Source organism: Formica exsecta, unplaced genomic scaffold (assembly GCF_003651465.1).
Source record: "Formica exsecta isolate Colony F162 unplaced genomic scaffold, ASM365146v1 scaffold237, whole genome shotgun sequence".
NCBI classification, from domain to species: Eukaryota; Metazoa; Arthropoda; class Insecta; order Hymenoptera; family Formicidae; genus Formica; species Formica exsecta.
Window position 1 is genome coordinate 239,754 of NW_021849649.1, and position 26,578 is coordinate 266,331.

General features: G+C 34.6%; 3 protein-coding genes across 5 annotated transcripts in view; all 3 read left to right on the forward strand.

Moving 5' to 3' along the window:
- LOC115235997 (regulatory-associated protein of mTOR-like) overlaps positions 1-159 on the forward strand; it is a 9,196-nt gene extending 9,037 nt beyond the window's left edge. Inside the window, exon 10 of the mRNA XM_029808179.1 lies at positions 142-159. Coding sequence (XP_029664039.1) covers positions 142-159 — 18 coding nt within the window. The remainder of the gene's footprint in view (positions 1-141) is intronic.
- A 115-nt stretch (positions 160-274) lies between these two features.
- LOC115235920 (regulatory-associated protein of mTOR-like) lies at positions 275-11,823 on the forward strand. Of its 2 annotated transcripts, XM_029808024.1 has the most exons (23): positions 275-709; positions 876-978; positions 1,655-1,896; positions 1,975-2,121; positions 2,204-2,379; positions 2,473-2,532; positions 2,607-2,707; positions 2,807-2,940; positions 3,077-3,460; positions 3,565-3,639; positions 3,882-4,139; positions 4,686-4,829; positions 4,910-5,168; positions 5,283-5,324; positions 5,544-5,689; positions 5,776-5,873; positions 5,976-6,078; positions 6,446-6,600; positions 6,721-6,891; positions 6,988-7,226; positions 7,304-7,468; positions 7,610-7,892; positions 8,058-11,823. In XM_029808024.1, exons 1-23 carry the CDS (start codon positions 494-496, stop codon positions 8,245-8,247), a joined length of 3,891 nt encoding a protein of 1,296 aa, XP_029663884.1. In that variant the 5' UTR covers positions 275-493; the 3' UTR covers positions 8,248-11,823. The 2 variants fall into 2 exon arrangements, with proteins under 2 accessions (XP_029663884.1, XP_029663885.1); XM_029808025.1 differs by lacking the exon at positions 5,283-5,324.
- A 2,879-nt stretch (positions 11,824-14,702) lies between these two features.
- The window catches only part of LOC115235903 (putative phosphatidate phosphatase), a 29,168-nt gene continuing 17,292 nt past the window's right edge, over positions 14,703-26,578 (forward strand). For both annotated transcript variants that reach the window (XM_029807992.1, XM_029807993.1), the window contains exons 1-2: positions 14,703-15,067; positions 22,806-22,957. In XM_029807992.1, the coding sequence (XP_029663852.1) occupies positions 15,004-15,067; positions 22,806-22,957 (216 nt within the window). In that variant the 5' untranslated portion in view covers positions 14,703-15,003. The remainder of the gene's footprint in view (positions 15,068-22,805; positions 22,958-26,578) is intronic.

Below are 26,578 nucleotides of genomic sequence, written 5' to 3' on the forward strand. Positions count from 1 at the left end.
TTATATACACCGCTGCTTTGGCTGCCATCTACCACGCATGCGCGAGAAAACCCGGCCCGAACAACAACACTGCAATCGGTACGTTCGCGCGAGAGGAAATCTTCCTATTGGTTATCGTACTCCGCCATAATGATTCCACAGTTGATGCATAGTTTATGACCGAGAATTTATTTCTCAGCGTTGAGCGTTGATAACCCTGAAGCCAGAGCTTCGCACCGTCACCGCAAGGGTCTCCAAAACTCCAAAATCAGTTCGGAGTTTGCCCGTCACTTGCCGACCTTCAAACATGGCGATTTGTGCGGTAAATTCGGCGAGTCGCGCCCCGTCGGGATGTTTTTGCATCGCGTTCGCATAGTGAGTGACGTTTGTTGACGCGGATACGAATGCAACCTGAGGCTTGTGCGACATTATCGGTACGTTAGAGAGAAAAGAGAGACATCGAGTCCCTCGCACGTGACGAATGCGATAACGCAACGCAACGCAACGCGCTGCGATGTCTGTGAGCTACGCTAGGATGAAATCCTGTCACGAAGTCTTGTCGTCGTCGTCGTCGTCGACATCGTCGACATCGACGACGCTGAACAACGCGATCAGACGAGCCGGCGATGAGGAGGACTGGCAAATGCAATTGGCATTCTGTAAGCCTCGTCACAATACCACGATCGAGAGCGTGAATTGTATCAGTCAGACTTGGCGGATGAAGGAGCGGGTACGTATACATAGACATTGCGATTACAATTTGTTGCGACGAGGCCAGATGAGATCACGATAAACGCTATCTAGCGCGATGATCTAGGAGAGGCGAGAGCGTTGCTTCTCGACGATTCGCGCGAACGAATCCATATGATCGCGCACGTGTTTTTTTTTTTTTTTAGATGAAAACCGTGAGCGTCGCTTTGGTGTTATGCCTGAACGTCGGCGTAGACCCTCCGGACATCGTCAAGACACAGCCCTGCGCTCGTCTCGAATGCTGGATAGGTGACTAAACTAAACTAATCCCGCGCGTTTGTTTAGCTGATCTTTTCTCTCTTTCACTACTCGCAGTTATGTAATTCCGATTTTGAGGTTAGATTAGACATGTGTACTACGCCGGAGTGACTGCCATGACCCATGACTCGATTGTTTTCAATGTATGGAGCAGCAATATTTTCACGAAAGTTTTCCAACTGATTGTTCAATCTTCGGACGATTTTTTCGAATTTGGGGGACCGAAATAGTTTTGCGATTCAATTTTAATATTTTGTCATTAAAGAACTTTTTCGAAATAGTAAGGAGTAGAATGTAAAGTAATTTGGCAAAAAGAGTTGAAAGAATGCTGTTATGTTAGCACAATGACAGACAATTTTGTATTTAATATTTTAACTTGTACTAGAATATTGAAAAATGCACTTTACATATATACTATTATTTTTTTATGCCGAATATTATATAATAAACTCCAAAATTAAAATTAGAAATGCCTTTGGCAATGTGTATAAAGTATAATCATTATGTATATAAACATAATATTTTTAATCTATAGAATTACATAGTTTAAGACAGTCTTTCAGCATAGAATATTTCCTTTTTTTGCTTTGAAGATAAATTTACAACAAATTTACACCTAACGATGTCAAATACGAATATAGAATTTTTAAAACAAATATCTTTCCAGATCCTTTATCGGTGAGTCCTCAAAAAGCTCTTGAGACTATAGGTTCAAATTTGCAAAAGCAATACGAACGATGGCAACCAAGAGCTCGCTACAAACAAAGTTTAGATCCAACTGTTGAAGAAGTTAAAAAATTATGTACGTCCTTAAGGCGAAATGCTAAAGAAGAGAGAGTTTTGTTTCATTACAATGGCCACGGTGTGCCCAAACCTACCACTAATGGTGAAATATGGGTATTTAATAGGGTTAGTATAGAGTTAATACAAGAATTATGTTTACTGTATCTATATAATATCTATATCAACGATGATCTACTTTTACAGACATATACACAGTACATTCCATTGTCGGTGTATGACTTACAGACTTGGATGGGTGCACCTAGTATTTATGTATACGATTGTTCCAATGCAGGCATTATTGTAGAATCTTTTCAGCAATTTGCCGACCAACATGAAAAGGAATACGAGGTAAAAATGTGTGAATTTTGTTTGAAGATTTTAAATGCTAATCAATTAATGTTTATGTAATTTTACCGATTGTTCTTTACAGATGGAAAAACAGCAAAATCGCGTAACCGGTATGACGTGCCCCGCAGCGCCGTGTTATAAAAATTGCATTCAATTAGCAGCGTGCGCTGCTAATCAGATTTTGCCTATGAACCCGAATCTACCTGCAGATATATTTACATCATGCCTTACTACTCCCATAAAAATTGCAATACGCTGGTAAGTATTTGGCATACAAGCAAAAAAAGGAATATTTGTGTATGTACATTCTATATGTTATATACATATATATTTTTTTCTTCTTTTGCACAGGTTTGCGATGCAACCTACATCTAAATTAGTTCCCAACATATCGCTTGATCTTATTGACAAGTAAGACTATATCACATTATTAAATGCTATATCTTTTAGCAAGTTGTACAAATATCTGTTTGTATATATTTTAGAATTCCTGGTCAATTGACTGATAGGAGAACAATGTTAGGCGAGCTTAATTGGGTATTTACAGCTATTACCGACACAATAGCATGGAATACTCTGCCAAGAGGTAAAAAGTTATATATATATATATATACATGTATATATGTTTGTTAATACAAACTAAAGAGACAGATGAAGTAATTGTAAGAGTTTTATTGTCTTATAGATCTGTTCCAAAGATTATTCAGACAAGACCTATTAGTTGCTAGTCTCTTTAGAAATTTTTTATTGGCGGAAAGAATACTTCGTTCTTACGATTGCACGCCAGTCTCTTCCCCAAAATTGCCACCGACTTATCAGGTAAATTAATCAGTAATCCATTTATTGTATAAAAGAAATTCTTTATTATAATGTGCAAATGTGTTTAAATTTTGAGTAACTATTTTGCTTATTCTTAAATTTGGAATAAAAAAGATCAAAATTTCTATTTTCCTAGCATCGTATGTGGCAAGCTTGGGACATGGCGCTTGATCTGTGTTTGGCACAATTGCCAATAGTTTTGGAAAACGAAGATCGATATGTGCATTCATCATTCTTTGAAGATCAACTTACAGCTTTCCAAGTATGGCTCAATTTAGGATCGAAAAATCGCAGTCCGCCCGAACAGCTTCCAATCGTTCTCCAAGTATTATTGAGTCAAGTTCATAGACTGAGAGCATTAGAGCTCTTGGGACGTTTTCTTGATCTCGGTCCATGGGCTGTGAATCTAGCACTTAGTGTCGGCATCTTTCCATATGTGTTAAAATTATTACAAAGCAACGCCAGGGAACTTCGTCCCTTGCTCGTCTTTATATGGGCAAAGATTCTAGCAGTGGATAATGTGAGTCTTCTCTATGCTTAAATATTTTAATCTCGTATGTATAACGTGTTTTACATGATGATTTATAAATGTATTCTAATTTCATAAATGATTCTCAATTACAGACTTGCCAAGCAGATCTTGTGCGCGACGGCGGTCATAAATATTTCTTGTCTGTTCTTCAGGATACTTCTATTCCGGTAGTTTATATGCTATATCTAATTTTATTCGGCAACTGTGTCCAGACTGCCCAGCAGCCCTATACTGTAACTTTTAACAACAAATTCGCTATCATTCCACGTCGTTGCGCAACTATTTTCCGATACGTTTCAGCTGCGCAACGACGCGTAACGATAACGACATCGTCGTTACGAAGTTAGAGAATAGGCCTACAGGCGGCTAAACTTTGTCGTAATGAAAATATATTTGATGATAATTTCAGAGCGAGCATAGAACATTGGCCGCATTTGTACTAGCCAGTATTGTAAATGATTACCGACCAGGTCAAGTGGCTGCGAATCAAGGTAATCTCGTTTCGATATGCTTGGAACAATTGGGAGACACAAACTCTTTGCTACGACAGTGGCTTTGCTTGTGTCTGGCTAGACTTTGGCATAATTTCGACAAGGCGAGATGGTGTGGCGTCAGAGACATCGCTCATGAAAAACTATTTACGTTATTAAAGGATCCCGTTCCAGAGGCAACTATTTTAATTATTACTAATCATATGAATCATAATTCTAAATTACATTACTATTCTAGTCTAGCGTAGATTGTCGAATTAAACTTTACTGAGATCACTAATTTTATATATATATTGGATGATTGCATAAGTTCGTGCCCGATTTTCATAGATGGCATTAAGTTACTGCATGGCGGAGTTCTATTGTTTTCGTGTGGTAATTGTTGCTTACACCGAATAGATGACGTTGTCTTATGTCAATTTAGCGTCAGACATTGTTCAGATAAGTCCATTTGTGCATAAGAGAAATCATTAAAAATGGAGAACGAAAAGGTGCATTTGCGGCATGTAATGTTATATAAATTTCGGAAAGGCGTGAGTGTTGGGACTGCACAAAAAAATATTCAAACCGTTTATTTGGACCACGCTCCTGCTCTCCGAACAGTCAAAAAGTGGTTTGGCAGATCATGCAATCACCTGATATATGTATAAAGTAAATATTTATGACGGTTTTATTAAATTTATGTATTGATTTTTGAAGAAATTTTTTGATGTTTTATACAGGTCCGGGCGGCTAGCGTATACGCATTGGGCACGTTCATAAACAGCGTTACGACCAGGAGCGAGCACGCGAACAATATCGATCAAATTATCGCTATGATGCTTATTAATACCGTTTCTCATGATATGTGTCCGCTAGTTAGAAAAGTAAGTTAACAAATCGCGATTTAGAATCGATTAAGCATCGGATGCCAACGGATTCTCATCGGAAATTACCGAAATTGCAGGAATTAATAGTGGCTCTTCAATGGATGGTACTGCATTTCGAAAACTCTTTCGTGACGTTAGCTATAGCCGAGGAGAATAGTCGGAAGGATCTCGTCGTAGAAACTCTGTCTCCATTTAGTGGTATGAGGCGCATTAGTTCGCGCGATAGATTAAAGATGTTGTCGCCCAATAATACATATACGGTAGATACGACCGATGGTTTTGGAGCGCAAGATCGCATCAAAAGAGTATCGTCTTCATCATCCATTAGCAGTTTAGGTAAGTCATCAGATTATTGGTATGATAAGAGGAGTCAATCAAAAGTGTCAACCGATACTTACTGACTGAACATTGGATTGAACAGTTACTTGCATTGATTCTTTCGTGTGCCAGGTAATAATTGGGAGTTCGTGAGGAAACCTTGCGAGTCACTTGGTAATAATGAATTGGAAATTCATTGCATGTATTTGTATATAATTAATCTTTTATTTTTGTAATTTGTGCATATTTTCACCTCTATACAATTTTGATAAAATATAATGCTTATCGCACGAGCTTTGTATAATAGCGAAATTTTTTTTTTCTTTCCGAATTAAAATAAAATTTTATGACAACAGCAACATTTTGTAAATTTTACGAAATTATTTATTGCAGGTCACAGTTCTCTTGGAAACTTACCGAGTCTCTCCTACGGTAGTGTATATATGAAATTATGGCATGGATTGTGCAATCTCGACAATGATCCTCATCCGGCAGTCGGCGCTATGTCACAAAAAATTACCAATCATATTCGTAATAAGGTATAAATGTTTAATATGTTATGCAAAACTCGGTCGTATAGTTATATTTTGAGACTTTTTGTCACATAAAATATTACAAATTTCAGGTGAAAGCATCTTCCGCTCCTAAAGAGGTAGTCGAAACAAAAATCTCCTCGTCGTTATCTCTTCCGCCATCTCCATCAAATCGAACTGGTTATTTAAGGTCAGTCAAGAATTACTTTAAATAAGACGTAATATTTATTTTGTCTCTAACGATTTTCTTTTTACGATTTTCTTTTTACGATTTTCTTTTTGTTAACAATAGCAAAGGGGAGTCACCACCAGCTGTCAACTCTGGACCAGATTTGCTACGTTCTTCGAGAGTTCTACCACACAGTAGTCGTACGAGAAAACCCGTTCCTAACACAGTAAGAATTTTTTCTTTTTTTTACATTTGTCTGTTAAAATTGTTGTAAATATAGTATTGTTGTAAGTATAATATTTTTCACATACAAGTGCAATAGAGGTTATATCCTTAGAATAGTAAATGTGAAGAAAAGTTATATAAGAGAATATGAAATAATGCTACAAATAACATCATTTGCATTTGTGTGCATACATGTAGTTGCAATTAGTATTTTTTTTTTTTTTTTTTTAATAGATTCTTATATTTTTTAGTATTAGTAATTGCAACTATAAATCACTATGATAATATAATCGCAGAATAATGTTACGAAACATTTTCCACAATACATTATTATTTTGCAATATATAGCTTCTATATATTTTTATTAGATATCTGAAGAGACGGATGAGATACCTGGAGCCAAGACCCCATTGACCACTTCCCAGTTCGTCGAATGGAGTTGTGCTCAGTTCGCTCAGCCCGTTGGTTTAGAAGATGAAATGGACGATGTGGAGAGCAGACCGTACCTTGAGCGGGAATGGCGGTAAGAAATGTTTAAAATTCTATTAATATTAATTATCAAGTTCTAAGAAGAGTTTCTTAAAAATATTACACTTTATTCATCGAAATGCTTGATTGTCGCAATTATGCTTGATTGTCGCAGATTTATACGTAACGCAAAGCAGAGGCAGGACGCGAAAGAGGAACAATCACGCGCGCCGCAGAGCAAGATGGAATCGCAGGTGTATCATGCGAGATGTCCTCAGTCACCTCAGGTCCTGGTTTTCCATCCATTCGAGCCGCATTTGGCTGTGGCGTTAAAAGATTGCTTTGGGTATTTGATCTTTGTTCATGCCGTAAAAAGTGCTCGATATTTGAGAAATACTACGATAATAAAGCATGCATAATGACATGTAAAAATTTCTTTCAGGGTATGGGATTATCAGAACGGTACAAAGATGACCTTCTGCGCAGGAAGCAAAACGAAATCGCGCATCACGGCACTCGAATTCATCAACTCTCACGATTTAAGTTTGTTGATGGCGGGCTCCGATGACGGTTCCGTGCGAATTTGGAAGAATTATAGCGGCACGATAAGTCGCGATCCGATCCTACTCACAGCTTGGCAAGCTCTGGCGGACGTGCAGCCCGCGACTAAGACTTCCAATGGTGCGTATTGGAAAATTCTTAGTGCTCACTATCTTGCCCTTAATTTATATATAATGCTTAATAATGTATGTTTGCAGCGACGGCACAATTGGTCACGAAGTGGGAGCAAAAATCTCTCACTCTAGCAGTGACGGGCGATGTTCGCATCGTGAGACTTTGGGACGCGGAGACCGAATTGAAGAAGCAAGATATTCCAACGGGCGCTGATTGTTGTGTCACCTGCATGGATGTTGACGGCACAGGTTGTTTAAAGGAGTCACATTTTATCTCTTCTTATACATTATTATATTTTATATTTCATTTATATATCACACATATTCATACACTATTTCTCTCTATTGTATGTAAAATAAGTCATGTTAATTTTTAAATATTTTTTATAGGTGCAATAATGGCGCTAGGCTGTGGTGATGGATCGGTGCGACTTTTAGATCGGAGATTACCTCCCGCGGAAGCAAGAGTTATGATTTGGAGAGAACACACGGGTTGGGTGTTGGGCTCATTCTTAAGGCAATCCGAGGGATCCGCGCCGCAATTGTTTACCGGCTCGTCTTCGGGCGACATAAAGATCTTTGATCTTAGAAAAAATTCTTCCGTGAGCACGATTCAGATAACGCCAGGCATTGCGGCATTAACAGTGCATGAAATAGCTGACGTTTTCGCTTGGTAAGCAAAAACAAACTTATTATTATTATTAAATTTATAGAATGTTACAATAATCATTCTGTGCTTTTTATGATAGTTTACTTTCTCATGATAATTATATATATATATATATATATATAAAATCTCTCTCTCCTTGTATGAATAAAAGTACATGATTTTGTTTAGTGGCACCACAAATCACTGCATTAGTGTCTACAATATATCGGGTCAACATCTTAACACGATAAAATTCCATGAAGGATTCATGGGTACACGCCTCAGTCCTGTAAGTTGTCTGAGCTTTCATCAGTATCGCGTGACTATGGCGGCTGGTTTCGTGGACAGTACTTTCACGTTATATGAGCCACGCAGATGACTATTAGAGACGGAACTCATGTAAGATCTTTGCAGAATTTTGTAAATTTATAGACATATTCTTGCACGCATTATGGTATTATCGACGAAATTAGGGCTTTTGCCCCCTTCTACCCTCCCCCCCGCGTTTTCATGAGAAAACAACAGGATGGTTCCTACGACTACGATCACAGAATAGCCTTCTCCTTTTTTCCGTTGTTTCTTCTCGCTAGAAGATAGACGATCCTTGCCTATTTACTATTTTGAGTAAAAGATAAAAAAAGAGACGATAATTGTGCGTAGTTTTTGTGATAAAATTGAGCGAATGTTGGGGGATTAACCAAAGTTAGTTTTGAGGTGACCAAAGAACAGTCTAAAGGTATGATTAATTATCTTTTTGATGTGATTTTGGTGTAAGATAGAGACTGTTGAAGGAATTTTAGTATCATGGCAGATGCCAATGCATAATAATACGTGTACGTATATTGTGATAAAAGGTTAATGCGAGTTTGTTTACGCGAGAATGGCCGAGAGAATAACGTTTATAACGCGAAAGCTTTATGATCTGCAATCGATAAAATAATCTCAATTATTGTGCCATGCAATTTCCGCTTCAGGATTAAACTGTATTCAAATACAGATATGTATGTAATGGAAATATTTTAACTACCGAACCGATTACGATGTGGCTGTGTAAATACGTGGCTCGCATTATACGCATTTTTATAAGTTACACGGATGGCAGTCGATGTTAGAATTCACGTTTTTCTCTAGTGTTTTTCGACATAATTTTATCGATTTTTAAAAATGTTTTCTATTATCTCATATTCTATATTCCTGACCAGTTGCATAGATTTATTTCGAAAAATTTTAATCATTAATAATGTCTACAAACTTAACGCATAAATAAGTGTAATTTCTTGAACGATAAAATTTAATGAAAGACATTTAAATTTTTATGTAACATACATCTTTAGATATTATGTTTAATATTTAGATTTTATTTCGCGTGGCAATATTAGATTGCTTGAAGTGCAATATTCATGGATTAATGATACATACAGAAAACTTTCCATAAATACTTACATGAAACTGAAAAAGAATGCAAATTTCCATACAATGAAGAAAGAGAGAGACAGAGAGAGAGAGAGAGAGAGAAAGATATATGATACTTTTGTACATAAATATACAATCTATCCAGGATTTATTATTTATATAACTTTATAAAAATGGATTTTTTGTATTCATATTACGATTACAACGAAAGTCATCTTGTTAGTTTAGATTCTTACTTCTCAATAGCTATTAATGAAATAGTCTAATCGTGTTATATATCTGTTAAAATTTATGTAAAAAATATATTTAGGGACTATCACGCCTCTGCGTTAAACGACATATTTGAGAAAATTAACACAAAATATTAATGATTACATTCGAGATTACAATAGTGTAATTATGTTGTGCAAAATAATATTGACTACGAATTGTGTAAATAACACGATTATTTACCAGTTATGTTATTTAATTTATGGACTTGTTTTATTCCGTTCGCGGTTGCACTACTGCCGCTGTCGCTTGTACTAGAGCACATAATCCGCCAATATTTGCGGAGATGGAGAGCAATCTAATTGGAAAGCTTTATGGTGCACAATATAAAGAATATATAAAGGACAAATTACATTACCAAGCTAGAATTAATAAAAATAGAACACGTTGATGTTACACAATTGAGAAACGGTTTTATTATTATGTAATGATAGATATATTGTAAATACGGGTAAATATATATAATATGTGCGCCAGATGATGGAGGAGGAGACGCAAAAGGTGCAGATAACTTTGTTTCTTTGTATTATATGATAGTTTTGTTATTGACACACACACACACATGCTAACGCAATTTAGGTATGTATGATAAATCAATTGACGGCGATTAACGGATGCGTATGGTAAGAGTTTCGCCAATTACAGATTTGTATAGATTATATACAGATACAAACACGCAGTGTTAGATGTACTTAAACGTCTTTGTCGATTGTGGAAACTATGTGACTTTTTTTTTCTTTCTAAAGTGATTTGTTTCGTTCCATATTTTGGGATATATGTTATTCAATTATACAATTGCTTCGGCTATCATTAATGCATAACAAGTGTATCTATTGGATCTCTTTTTCAACGTCGTTTCTGCTGATAATAAATAATTTTTATTTTACGAGCTGTTTTTTTTAACTCTATTACATGACGTTGTGCATTTAGACAAGAAAACGATTAAGAGAACAAATGGAATAAATCATGCTTTATTCATAAAATCTAATATTTTGAACACACATTATTTTTTTTTTTGTAGTATATAAAGAGTGAGCTAATAATACTGCTATGGAAAATACGAAAAGTATCTTAGAGAAAAATACTTAACGTTTCCTAGACAACGAGAAAAATTGATTTGAATATTTCACTATAAAAATTTAATTATACAATGGTTTTATTTGAGTTTTCAGCTTTAAGCTTTCAAGGGAAAAAGCGAATCAATGTAAATATGAAACTAGAATGGACAATTCAAACTTGGTGCTATATTAAAAATTATAAATTACATTGCAGCTATAATAACTAAAATACTAAAAACATAATTTCCATTAATTTTTTATCTTGAATCGCAATTAAAAATTGGATTGTCCACTTTTGTCTGATATGAATATTGCCGTTCCTCCCCCTTTAATTCTTTAATTATATTATCTATATTTATATAAAATGTATATAAAAAAATTTAACTTAGAAACGTAGATTTATAAAACGATTTATAATTTGCGTTTTACATTATTTACATTATTACGTTTAAAAAAATAACATTGGTATTTTTTCTATAAGAAATAATATTTTTTGCTCGGATAAATCTCATATTTAGATAATCAAAGGCAAGTAATAAAGATAAAAAAAAAAAAAAAATCGTACAGAGATTACACATGCTCGCGAAATTATATAAGACAAACCTGAAAACCGACTTTTAGGAAATTATTATAAAACTACTCTGATCGCGCGCATATTGATATCATTTCTTATCGATTTTCTTATTATCTTTCTTTACGGTTATGCCGATAATATCCGAAATGATTCAAAGTATATCGCGAAAAATCAATTTCGAGCATAAAATGCAACTGAAGAACACGATCTTAATTTGACAAAGAAAGAAAAAAAATCGTCTGTTTCATTGCATGGGGCGAATCGATTCTAAGAAAGATAATTTTTAATAGTCCGAAGGAACAGTTTCCTGTACAGAAACTGATTAATTGGAAATTCCGATCGGATGATAGTTCTTTCTCTCTCTCTTTTGTGCTATATGTATACAATTCGAGAGAGATCTCTTGCGCCGCTATTATACCGTTAGCTAGCAATAACAGTCGCCGACGATCAGGAAGCGTTTTAGGGAATAATAGGCGAACACACACGAAGTATTACGACTTCGTGCTGTATGCTACAATGTACATTCGTGTAATTATGTAATCGCCTTGTGGTAAAATACAATACGCGCGATGTCACGTTATACGCCGATCTTGTGTAAATATCATAGATTCGTAAACTAAAATTCTTTTTTTCTCTTCAACATTCTTATTTTCTATATCGCATCCTTAATTATTATATCCTACTATCCCAAGTGAATGGTTGAGATATTTATAAGACTTCTACTATATTATGTTAACATCATTGGAGCTATATCGCAAATTGTGATGTCAGAAGCGAAAAATTGTAAATATATCGGTTATGAAATTAATGATCCCCGATTTAAATGTGTAAGCGCGATTATTCGATTTAGAGGTTTCTTGCTGACTCGCTTACGCCTCACTACGCGTGCGAGCAGGTAAGCAGGTGTTAAATATGCATATGTTACTTTACGTGACGTTACATTCACGCGTGAACGCCTCCGTGACATGAACGTATGCGGAATGCACCGCGGGTGGTACTGCTAGTGGAGTTGAAACAGCGCGATAAGAACTTTTGTTTGGCTTCTCTCTTGATGTGAAACCGGTGTGCAGAGCGATATTATCGGTGTTCTGACTGGTGGAACTGTGGCCTCACCGCTATCAACTGATCGTAAACGTGATACTATTTCACGCTATTCTAGTTCTATGTGTCAGAGACGCGGCTTGTATCTTGCGTAAGACAGGTGCTTCGAAATTAATACATTAGCTTCATTAGAAATTTCAATTCTATCTTGCGTTATTTTCTTTTCTCTCTCTCTTTTTTTTTTATATATTCGTTACATAATTATTTAATCAATTATGGAACATAATTTGTGAAATTTTCTAAAACTTTTCTATCATACATGTAAATCGAGGGAACATTAACCAATTTTTGTATTTTTTACTGACAGTATTGTTTCAATTTCGATAATCTTTCTTTATTCATGATACGGGAAAAGACCACTTCGTAATTTCCGAAGACTTTATTACCGAAATAAAAATGTATTCCTGTTATCTCCTTGTGTTTTGGATGTTTAGTAGAAATGTGTATTATGTTAGGTAATTAGAACGATCGCAATCAACGTGTAAATCCAGACAAATGCTACTTGTTTTGAAACACTTCTTGATCTCGTTACTTAAAAGATAAGAAGATATCAAGATATCAATACAATATATTACGTGCTCACTCGCTTATATCACTAATTATTTAATATTTAGACACATTCTTTAATGAATTAGATATCTTTTATTTGTATCGTTATGTGTTTTTTAATTTATCTCTAGGTAAAATAATTATATTTGAATTAAATGCATTGTACACATATATATATATATATATATATATATATATTTGCTCAAAAAAAATTTACAATTCTTAATCAGCTAAAAAAAATATTTTATATAAATTATATAATTAAGATGCTATATTTATAACCTTAGTTTGTGGATTATTAATATATTCACTAGTTTTTCAGATTTATTACTATGCTTTATACGAGTGTCTTGAAATGATTACCATAAAGATTTAATGTGTTTTCTCCGCAAATATTCATGAGAGGATATAGATAGAAATAGCGTAATGGATAACATCAAGCTACCCTATCGAAAATATCGAAAATATTTGCCTTTGTTCCCATATCTTAATCTTATTTTATTTTGCAAAAAATATCTCCTATGTATCAAGGCAATCCTATTGAAGAGCATCTTTATTAAATAACAAGAAGATCAATTGTTATATATATAACAAGGAGAATAAATAACAAGGAGATCAATTGTTATATATATATATAACAATCGATCTCCTTGTTATTTAATAAAGATACTCTCCAATAGGATAATAGTAATACAGTAATAGTAAATAAACAATCATGTTCTATTTTGTACTAAACACGAACGCGAAATTTATAACGCTTTATCAAAATGAACAAATGAAGGCTATTATATAATTGCTGCGCAATTTCGCTTTATAAATCGTAATCAAATGTGATGCGAATAGAGACACGTGCGTATTATTTGCAATTTTGCCGTCACTTCTGACGCAATGCGAAAATGATTTGTTTTGTTTAAAAGCAAGCTCATATTTAATGATTATTATTATTACTATTCACGAAATAAATTTTAGGAAAAAAACATAAATTATATAAATAATAACATAATTATAGAAAATTAAGCAATTTTTCGCAGTGTCATTCAATAAAATGTTATTCAATATTTGTTAAGCTTGTCAAAGATAAGAGATATATATTCAGAAGATTGAGTTGCAATATAATAGAGTAGGATAATGGAAGGGATTTATCTCTTTAATATTTTATATACATATTCCTATTAAGTTAATACTGTATTTTATTTCTCCTTTCTTTACTTTTTCAAAATTTAAACTATATATAATTTTGTAGACACGATAAAATCGTAAAAAAGCGCAGTCGAAATACTCTAATTATTTGTCGTTACGATTCATGATTAACATTTTCTATCTAATGAAATTGGTTTATATTCATGAATGTGTTGCATAAAATTTGCCGAATATTCATGCAAGATGTTTCGAGTGCCATTTTTCAGCGATCATCCCGCCGGCACGATGGGGTTGCTCCATTTTCGTGCGTCACGTGCCGTCATTCGCATGTGCGCGTAGCGATCGGAACACGTGCATAACGCACGTCTCTATCGCGCGCAGTCGCAGAATCAGTCATTGACCGAATCTCGATTAGAGAGTAGTCGCGCACTTGGCGGATTCGCATTTAGAGAGAAAGAGCGAGAGTGGGGAGAATGGCTAGTGGGGAGGTGAGGAGTGGGGAGTGTGGGAGTCGGAGCGGCCGCGCGCGTCGAGCCGCCTTGCCTTGAAGTCAGTCCACTTTGAAACGTTGGACGGTGAGTGTCGCGCTCCACATTACGCGCGTAAAATGCTCGGAATCTCGATTAGAGAGTAGTCGCGCACTTGGCGGATTCGCATTTAGAGAGAAAGAGCAAGAGTGGGGAGGTGAGGAGTGGGGAGTGTGGGAGTCGGAGCGGCCGCGCGCGTCGAGCCGCCTTGCCTTGAAGTCAGTCCACTTTGAAACGTTGGACGGTGAGTGTCGCGCTCCACATTACGCGCGTAAAATGCTCGTGAAACGTCAATGACGCGTATCACTTGCATCCCGTACCACGTTGTTCTTGTGCCCATATGTACCTGACTTGACCGCCAAGGTTGCAGTCGCGTCGCCGTCGTCGTCATCGTATCATCGATTACCGTGACTACAACCTGTCCGTCAAGACACTTGAACATCGTACCGAAAATCTAACGATTCATCCATTGACTGAAGGTTGTGACAAGCGCGCGCGACAGCATGGATCGATCGTCCAAGTTGATTTTACGGAAGTTCATCGTAGACTTCCTCTGCGTAATTATCGGTGAGTAAAATAAAATCACGAAAGTTTAAATGCACGGTGCGCGAATTGTGGGAATCGTTTAAACCCTCGTTGCGGATGATGAATTACATTATACGTCGGGCAGTTGTCAGATTGACAGTCAAGACGCCGTCGCGCGCGCGGCTCGTTTGATATTTAACCGCGCCAGAGAGGGAGAGCGGAGATTAATCTCTAAATTGGCAGGTGCGTTTCGTCCACGCGAAAGCACCGCTCTCTCGACGCGACGCGATGCGTCGCGATACGCAACGGCTGCAGCTTCCGCCAATCGCCTCTGAATGTTACGAGACGCTCGCGAGAAGAGAAAAAAGAAAAAAGAAAAAAGAAAAAGAGAAAGAGAGAGAGAGAGAGAGAGAAGCTGGATAGAATCACAACCGCGTGCTGCGTCGTTTCGAAAGTACGCGGGATTTTAACCCTTGCATACTTCGGAATGTACCGTAGCACTTAGGCTTTAATGGAGTTTCCCCCTTAATTTACACTGCGAGGATTCTTAATGGGTTACTTAATCTTTACTTGCTTGATGTTGCTTAAAGATCTTGGAGCAGGAAGTTTTTCAAATACTAGTAGGCTACAAGTTACAATCTCGAGAAAATAAATCTCTGTCAAGATTCTTTTTTAAATATCTGAATATTTAAAAAATAATTAAAATTATTTGAAATTTATACAAAGTTTCGAAAGACCACATAATCAACATGATATATTTATGTAAATTTCCAAGAATTTATAGATGATGTATAAAAAAATTGAAGAGCCGAAAAAAGTTTTAAAGAGATGTGAATATGAATACATTTAAATATAAATAAAGACATTTCATGTCGAATAATAAACATAATTTTCAAGTTTTGGAGTTTTCAAGATTTCTCTCTCTCTCTCTCTCTCTCTCTCTCTCCGAATACTATTGTATAAACTTGACATTTGCAAAAATGTTCTTATATTTTCTTATTCTGATATTCTTGTTTTATTCAACATGATTAAATTACGATGTTGTTTAGTGGAAATAGAATTAGCATGCAATATATCTACTCTTCTCACGACACGACAATTCATACAGCTCTTTATATCATACGTGGATGATTAATAAGGTTAATAAATATAGAGAGCAGTATAAGTAAACACACATAGATAACGAAAAGAAACAAGAGATAAATCATTTCGAACGCGCTAATAAGTTAACACTCGAGCCAATGCAATCTAAACCTAAATAAGCGCAATTTCACATTCCGCTAGGGGAATACTCTACTTTTCTGTTAGTCTTGTCAATTCTCATCACAATAGCAGCATGACGGATGATGTAAAGCGCAATGTTTCGCGAGAACGTAGTACATTTCGCCAATATACATTGTGTACCGTAAACACAACTGCAATGGAATCAGCGTAGCTCGATCGATTTCATTTCGCGGTACCACGGTGACACAGTTTCCAGGATGCGGACAGACGATATGGCGTCTTTATCTCGCGAACGGATTGAAAAGAATTCTTCTAACGCTAAAATATATTTTATCGTTAAATTCTATCTTTGAATCGTCAACCTGATTAATACTTTATTTGTAATATAATGAGATAAATATCGTGAAGGAACGAAAGTCATTTATAGAATATTTTATTATCTAAAAAATCTCTCAGAGAGAGAATAATATTTAAAAATAAATAATAGAGAAAGAGGGAGGGGAGGAAAAAGAGGAATGAACCGGAAATGATTTTGTCATTACTGCAATCTTTCGATTTTGCGTTATGATTTTAATGATTAATAATTCTTTGATAATTCTTTTTACATCTGGTTTTCATTGTATCGAGCGATAACATTTTGTTGGGATAAGTTGGTGAACGTCATTGTCACCAGTGAGGAAATTGTGCGAAACCGCAGATTGTTTCGCAAAAATATAACGAAATGTAATTTCATTGTAAACGTATCAGAAGGAAACTTTTTTTACATTTCCGCTTACATAATTTATGTTTCTGAAACAGGCGTGTTAACAACTTGTTATACTATTTCTGTATACGGGGACGCAATTACATTTTTTTGTTGTTCCATGAGACCTACTTACTTATTAAACCGCTATCTTTTTACGTCTTCATAAACACGTAACTACCATAAATGTCGAGATATTCCAGTCTTTAACTATTACTCGAATCCAGTCTTTAACTATTACTCGAATCATTAAAATTGAAAAAAAAAAAATTGATGTCGAAAGTCTTTCTTTATCAGAAATGATAAATATTCTATAACTAGATTTACTTTTTTTTTTTGAAACCCATTTTATATTTTCTTAAAGTCAGTCATTTCAGAGTTTTGACATTTATTATAATGGATAATACTGATGCAATTTATAATATATTTTGAAAAAAAGAAATATAGGTATATAATACTCAAGTACATACATCGTAATGATTATAATTTTTATGCATTACTACGAGGGTCACAAGAGAAAAAAAAAACTCTTTTCTTTTTTGTTTTTATAGTTGCACTTAAATATATAATATATGAAAACGAAAAGAGGGTCGCGATGTCACAAATGTATCATATAAGGAAGTTGAGAACTTCAGGTGGAAATAACAATTTAATTGTTAAATGTAATATAATGCCATTTAGACTGCGGGATTGCATATATCAAATTAGACGGTCTAATTAAGCTACACTCTCGTGACGTGTTTTTGCGGGGAGAAATCACGAAAGCAGTCACGAAAACCACAGATCTCACGCATACGTATAGGTAAAAATAAACGTGCGGTAAGCGATCTAGCTCGATTGATGGTCGCGGTTTGTTCGCGATGAGAAGACCTTGGCCATGCACTCAGGCAGACTATAGCGATATTAATAAATTCTTTTACGCCAGACAGACACACACACACACATATATATATATATATATATACGCATACAACGTGCAGTCAGGTCTGTTTAAAATCAATTTGGTAATTATTTTATTGTCTGGGCGCGACGTATTACGCGAAACGCGACCATTTTTCGTGCGTCCGGCTCACAATCAGTAATCGGGCCCTTTCAAAGCTCGTTAAGACGGTCCCGAAAAGAAGAGGCTGTAGAAAGGTCTGCGAACTTGCGGGACTAGTTCGTTCCATAAGTACGCATCGAGCCCATTCAGAGAAGATAAGTGCCGATTATAAGACAAACCTGTTCGGTCCTGATGAATATACATAAGTCTATTAAATTAAATGCCCTTCCTCTCCCGCTATCACTTCTCTCGATAGAGTATATCGTTTTAATTATCTACTGCTCGTGCGCTCGCGCGTGGAATTAATAATCTTTTCGGCATAATTTCGAACACGCACGTGCACTATCTCTATCTTTTTCGTTTCTCGCGTTGATCGTCCGAAGATTTATGGTGTTTGTATTTCGCAGCATCTCTCTTCTTATACACGAATCGCAATTTTATTTGTCGGCAAATTTATGCAGGTGATTGCCTGTATGATATATAGCGCGTATTATATTGAAATAAGTCTCTCAAATTAAGAAACTTCGTTCTTGATTATCGAAGTTTACCCAACAATTATTTTTCGTCGTTATCATTTTTGCCGATTTGTATGATAATGGTAGAGATGATAACAATGATGATAATTTTTATTAAGCGTGCAAAGATAAATCATGGATGAAAAGTCTATTATTTGACGTCGTAAATTAATACATGTGACACATTCTCGTTAAGAATACATCAATACCGGTTAAAGGGATACAGCGAACGCCGTATACAATAAAACGTTACTCTGGGATTTGTCTCTTTTAAATAAATTCTGCTTATGTCATATTGTGCATTTTTTATAATTTTTGCAGTTTTGTTATTTTTATACATTGATGTAATTTAAAAAATTCAATAATTTGCTTGCGTATACATTTGGTTTTCTCATCGATGACTTCGAACGTACAAAATTTATTTTACAAACAAACCTTTCGTATACTTATTTAAATGTCGGACAAACTAGTTTTGCAATTATAATATTTAAAAGCAATTTGGATAAGGATAAGAAACAGCGCACATAATTTTTTTACCTTTATTATAGAAACCGGCATAAAAATAACGAAGGACACATCGTCTTATCCAACAAAGTGGCAATATGCGATGACTAATAAATTATGTTGCGTTAAAGTGTTTTTATCACAAATACTTTATTTCGCAATAAAAATTTCTTTCCACGAAAGACCGAATATTTTCGTATAAATATGATTTTTTTTTTAATATTTTGTATTACCGCGACACCAATAAACCGAATGCAAATTAAAAGGAAAGTTGAAATATCTTTACTCCTCGAATTTCATTACACTATAACGTTTAATAATTATAGCCTCTCTCTCTCTCTCTCTCTCTCTCTCTCTCTCTCTCTCTCTCTTTCTGTTTCTCTATCACGTTATATATATTCTTGCTATTATCTTTATAAATTAATTGTATCTCTGTGTGAGAAAAACTTTTGTGACCTTTTTAAAAAATATTTTTTATTGATATTTAAAAAGTGTTAATTTATTAAAATAGATAAATTTAACGTATAGAGAATTTATTTCTTTAAAAAACATTGAAATGAATAAGCTGATAGATTTACCTTCGCATATTTTAGCTTAAATTTAAATATTATACAAGTTGCTTAATCTGCAATAGCATTTAAATTTGCGGCAATTTTTGATCAATAATATTCAACGATAAGAAATATATTCTGAGATTGAAAGATTTCAATTTCAATATTGCTAAAATATTTCTTCCAAGGATACAACGGTTTTTAGACCTCTATTTCAGCGGTCTAGCCGCGGGCACTTTTACATTTGCATATTCGAGGAGGAGGAGAGAAAACCAGGTTTATATTTCGAGAGAAGTGTTCCTCTCTCTCGTGGAATAAATATAAAAACGTTCGAACTCTTGTTAAAATTAAAAATATACACACATTATCGTAAATCAAGCAGAGGAAACATGATGTAACTGTTACATAATGAAATCAGTTAGGTCCATTAATAATGAAAATATTGTGCAGAAGTCACTAGACACTTTAATCGCTCGTTACAAAATCTCGAATAAACGCTTAAAAAATATTTTAAATGTTTTATCTCTGTTGAGAATTAAAAAAAGGATAACGATACTTTATGAAAGAATTTAATCGAATAATATAGGTTACTTTATTCTCAAAAAGTATCGATTTCGCGTTGAATCATCGGTATGTAGTAATGTATAAATTTGTTATGCTGACTAAATACGAACGCCTATACAACAAATGGGTGTCAAGGCGTGTCTAAATTGGCATGTTTCGCCAATAGAGCGATAATGCAATCACTTTCTACGTCTGCCATCGTGAAAAATGTGCATATGTGCATTGTATACGATATCAATTATGCAATGTTACTATGTCTGACATGGTCACATTTGAATCGATATCTTACATGCGAAGATACTCGTCGTAATTGTTTATCAGAATGCAAGAAAACGTTTTGTGTTTCTTAAGAAATAATTTTAATTTATTAATATTAATATTTATTTAATATTTTATAAGGGTAATGTTATATATGTTTGCTTATTTTTTATATTATTATTTGCCAAGCAAATCGTCCTTGGTCCTTTTCTGTTATATCACGAACGATGTTAAGCTCGACACACAGCATAATGATAATGTCATTTCCTTTTATTACGTAATACAAATGTATAAAGCAATGAGTCATAAATAAAGTCTCTTTACGCTTCGTTTCACACTTGACCCTCAGATTCAAAGAAATCACTAAACGGTATTGATGGATTAATGAAATGCTATTACCATAACCTTATTCGGTATTGCATATCGCGTTTATGTCCAAAAAAAATTATCAATTATTTCCATGAAGCCGATGGATTATCTACAGCAGGAGAGAGAAGAAGAGAGCCGAAAGCGATGGGACGGTTAATAACCACATCGTAAAGTTTATTATAATGTTTCCTGAAAATACCTGTTTATATCATTTCGCGAAGGATATTACCGTAGGAACGTACCGTCTATAATTTTTATATACATAGTACTTGCAAGATATAAACACTTTGCGACATAGTGTGAAAGTGTAATTATGGTAGTAAAATCGTAAAGGTACGATTATTAGTCTCATAACTGTTATAAATTATTATGAGGACTTTATTGAAACGTGTCTTAGTCTAAAAGCCATCTTTTCGAATTTTTTTTTTTTCCGACTAATTTTCAGCGATAACTTATCGCTAACGATAAGATAAATACTATGCAATCTTGCAATTTAAAATATGTATAATACGATAAAATCGATAAGTTTCTGTTTCAAATATACTGTTGTTTTTTAAACGATAAATAATTCGCGAAATTTTAAATTTGGTTTATAATATATATTAAAAAAAGAGAGACACGATGTGAAATTAGCGTCGGCATTTTTTTCAGATCGTAATCGCATTTGAATTTTTCGGTGGCGCAATTTGGCTTGCAAAACACGCAATTGGCGGGCTACATAAATATCATCGATCGCGAAAACTATTATTTTAGTTGCTGTCAACGTTTGTACATGTATTACACACTTTCCTTCTGCTGAAAGCGGTGTCACAATAATTATCTCAACGATCGTCTGGGCATGATTTGCACATAGTGGTAAATAACATGGGTAAATAAATTCACAGGCTGACAGGTTGTCCATAATTTTCCAACGATTTTCCGTAAAACCGCCGTTAATATATGCGTTGACGATAGATGCGAGTACTTTTTGCGTTCTTGAAAATTAGAAAGATTATTGATGGAAAATACGATAATTAAACGATGTACGTGACTTTAGTACTGATAAAGTTTTTTACATCAAGTATCGTCATAGAATTGAAATATGTATACAAGAGTGCCATTTCCCCCCCTTTTTTTCCCTGCAAACAGCTGAAATTATCTGTATAACGAGGCAATTATAATAATTATAGTTTATAAGTAGAGACCAAAGCAATTTTATGTGGTTGCTATGCACGTCCTGTGCGTGTCACTCGTATAAAATTAAATGCAATTATATTTTTAATCTTATAGATTTTTAAATAATCATCGTGTTGTGGTAATTTGTAAAATCATAATATGATCTTACAAATTGTCACAATATTTTATATTAAGATATTTTATGATTAAAATATAGTCAAGCATTTAAAATGCAAATAAATATAGTATGAGATGTCTCTGCCTTAATTAATTAAACATACTAAGCAATAAACTAAGAAAGAAAGAAATAGGAAAAACAACAAAGTGATTTTTCAGTACAAATTTTATCAAAATAGTATTATGTCAATAGACATTTCATTCGAGATTTATATAATTTTAAAAATGGACAATGTTCTGAATTAAAAAGTTGTCCTACACAAATAATAATTATTTAAATAAAATCCATTCCAAGTTTTCTCTTGTAAATGAAAAATATAAAAAGGAAAGAGTAATAGATCCGAGACGCACTCTGTATACAGAAGCGTACAATGTAATCAGAAGCATTCGACGATTCAAAAGATTATATAGAACGTATATTGAAAATTATTTAGATGTCGAAAGCATGCCACCTCTCTTGATTGGTAGAGTCACGATATTATCGTTTGTCTTATGATAGCGGCGGTTATGTACTACAAGAAGTGCAACAAAACGCATGTCAACGTTGAGTTCACGATGTTTAATCCTGATTAATCAATCGTCACGTGGCTCGGGCGATGATATGCACATTTATTATTGAACGGTAATAAAAGCGATCAAAGGTATAACGAGATTGTTTTTCTCTGCATCTGTGTTTCAGTGGGTATCGCGGTGCTGATGTTTTACCTATTTGGCAAACCATACAAACGCGGCTTTTTTTGCAACGATGAGTCACTCTATCATCCGTATCACGAATCCACTATTACGAGCCCGATGCTGTACGTCATCGGCCTTTGCCTTCCTACATGCACGGTGAGTCAACTTATGATTGTGATTATGATTTATGCTGATGTGTCGCGATTCATGTGAGAAATCACCTGGCGCTCTATCGTTATAGCGAAGATCTCATCTTCTTTATTGCAAGTGCTTCTAGTGTGCGTTATTTGCCTGTGTGACGTGTAAAAGCTTATGCTGAGACATAGTAGTCTTTTAACAAGTTGTTCTAAACTAGCTTTTAACTAGTTGTTCTGTTTTTCATTGAATATGAAACATATTGCATTAATTCTATAAATAAATCACTCTCACTGTAAAAAAAGAAAGATTATACATATGATATTTAATATATTTATAATAGAGAGAAATTATATATTTGTATGTTCTCTTTCACAGATACATACATCTGATGATATTTTTTATGCTTACTGTTGGTATTGAGATAATAGTGCTTGGAATATAAGTTGTTATTCAAAAAATTAATTTGATGTAATATATTTTATTTTGAACAAAAATAACATATTAATTTTAAATAACACATAAGCGTGATATTATTTATATTAAAAAAATGATCTTTTTTCTCAACATATACTCTTTTTACAAATATATATACGTATAAATTTAAAAAATTAAAACATTTTATTATAATAAAAACTATACAACACTTTAATATATGATTTAAAAACAATAGAATATTAGAAATTCTCTGTTCTGTATAATTCAAAAGGGGATAAAAATGTTAGGAATAACTAGAGCTTCGAAATTTAAACCTGCTGTGCCATTCATTTTTGTGCAAATCTGCGGTGGCGATATTTCGAGTTTGCATGTCACAATGATCAGTAGCAGATGCAGTCGCGAGCGATTTGAAGAGCCTGTCACGGGTTGCCTTTGAGACTCTTTCTCACCCTTCTGAGAGAAAAGATGGTGGAGATGGCGTCTAAGAATACGGAAGATAGGCGAACGATCGCTACTTGCACATGTGAGTCGACAAGCGGGAAGTGAGAGTGCACTCGTCGAGTTTTCGGTAGTCGTGAGAATCGATTTACGGTATCTGGAAATGGTGCACGTGCATCGTCGGCTGAGTATTTTTGCCGAGCTCTTGGAGAGCGCGAGAAGGAAGGAAAGGAAAGACTATCTCTCTCGTACGTGCATCCTCTTTATTTGCATCTTCGGAAACCGCGTAGGAATGGAGCAAAGAGATCGTTGATGATCGAAGGAGCAGAAATTTGTTTATAAATTTTCTGCCACTTTGCGGAGATTAATGCAATATCGGAGAATGATCTTTCTTTTCTCGTAATGTATCTCTGTCACGTGACTTGGTTTACGAGGGCGATCGGGCACGTTTCTATGGGCAATTGGCGGTTATTTATAGATCTCGCATATTTTTTTCTTACTTGAATGTTTAGCAATCTGTGCCAGCCAGCTTCGACGAATACATTGAATTCTTACCGCTCTATGGATTCCTGGTCTAATATTGGACCTTGTATTTCATCATTCCAAAATTAACTTTTACTACGAGACTACATTTAGGTAATAGAAAAATGAAAGTGAGTTTATTTTACTTTAGTTTTGTTATTTTCGCGAATATATAATACAATTCTTTTCTCTATCTTCTTTCATAATTCTAAAACTTCTCTTATAAATGGAATTAATTAAATTTGTTTACGTATTACAATTTATAGAGAATTTTCAAATGAATTATTCCAGTTTTCTAACGTCAGAATTTTTTAAATTTAAAATATAAATGCGATCGGCTTTTTGAAGATTAAAAAAATGTCTAATTTTGGGAAATAATGAAAATAATTGTTAAATAACGGCTTTTTTTATTTAAAAATTTTTTAAATGTCATATAACTGAACGTGTTGCGAAAGATATTATATGGTTTTCTTTAAACTTTTTTGCTTTTTGTGCAGTAAATTTTTATTCTTGTGCTATTTAATAAAATTTGATAAATAGTCATATTATCTTCTATATAAGAAACACTACATTTTCTTCAAAAAATCAATGTTGTCTCGTACTCTTTAATTTAGATCTTGCGATGAGACACGCGTAAAATATAAATGCAATATTTGCATTCATCTTCGGTGAAAGCAAAGAGTTTGAAATGCATCGCTATAATCAAATTCGCATGGACACAAAACGTTATTTTTGGTTTTCTCCATTTTTATCGAGATGCTTCTCATCTCGATGTCAGCCTCGAGATACTCGCCGTTCTTCAAACGTCAGGTGTCAGGGTTTGCTCTTTTGCTCTCATCTCGACTTTGCGTCGCATAAAGTTCGAATTAACGCTGTCACCCCGGGGTGAATAATTTCGAGCATCGTGCATAATTCAAAGCACGTGAAATTGCATGCGTACATGCGTGCGCGAGCGAGCGAGCAAGAGAGAGAAAGAGGGAGAGAGAGAGAGAGAGAGAGAGAGAATGAATGAAAGAGAAAAGAGAGAGAGAGAGAGATAATAAACGCGCGAATTAGTCTCGTCAAAAGATGATTAGGGCACAAAGAGATTTTATTATAATAAAATGGGACAGAAAGGGGACCATAATTTTCTCTTTTTTTATCACGTGTATATTCCCGGAACAATAAACTATGCACGTTAATCTTTATCTAGCATGTGACTTCATTACGTGAGATAAAGGAATTTGAGTAAGAAATCCGAAATTAATTCTAGATTACCATTTTTCTCACAATTTGTAATCTTTAATTGCAAGTTACAATTTGCGGTTTAAATTAGTTTTGTTAGCCAATATGCGGTTCATACAAAATCAATTTTTTTTTCTATATTTTATTTAATGTGCCGTTCTCTCGTGTGATTGTCGTAAATTAAAGCAGATATAATTACTGGAATGAACATTAAACAGCGGTAAACCAAGCGTCTATCCAAGTAATGACTTCGCCGCGTCACACCATTCCCCGTATAAGGTTTTCTCTCTTTTTCTTGTGAGGTACGGTCGTGCTTATTTGGCGTAGTATCAAAAGAAGATAAAAGAGGATCCTCTTCGGATTCCACAATCATCCTTAGTACTTCGTCAAGCGAGCGCGCGTTTTATTTTATGTCGGAGAAGAAATGGAAAGCGATTGCATCGCAGGAGAGAATACGTCGCGCTGTTAATTTAACGCGATAAATTGCGCGTTCGCGAACGCATGATAAATTACCGCGAACAAAGCAGAGATAAATTTCAACCCCCCTTCGTCTTCGGGGCGCGTGCGATTATCTTACATCTTACGACATTGCGAAACTTGTATCGTAATTTCAAAGAGTTCCCTTCGAGGCAAAATTCCATTTCGTCTACTCATCATTCGCGCAAGAATCATTCTGCAAAGCACAAGCATTGAATGGAGCGTTTATTTTGAAAAAAAAATGATAATATTTGAGAATCTTAATAAAATTGATAAAAGTATATGTACGATTTTATGTTTTGAATCTCGCCTGTTTAAAAATCTGCCGCATTTTAAATTCGACTATACTACTTTTAAGATAAATAACTCGGACATTATATTGAAGAATCAATATTGAATAGAAACGGGTCCGGCGTGTTTACATAGCCATTGATCGCTCTTTCCGCATTTTAATACTACTTTTAAGATAAATAACTCGGACATTATATTGAAGAATCAATATTGAATAGAAACGGGTCCGGCGTGTTTACATTGTTTACATAG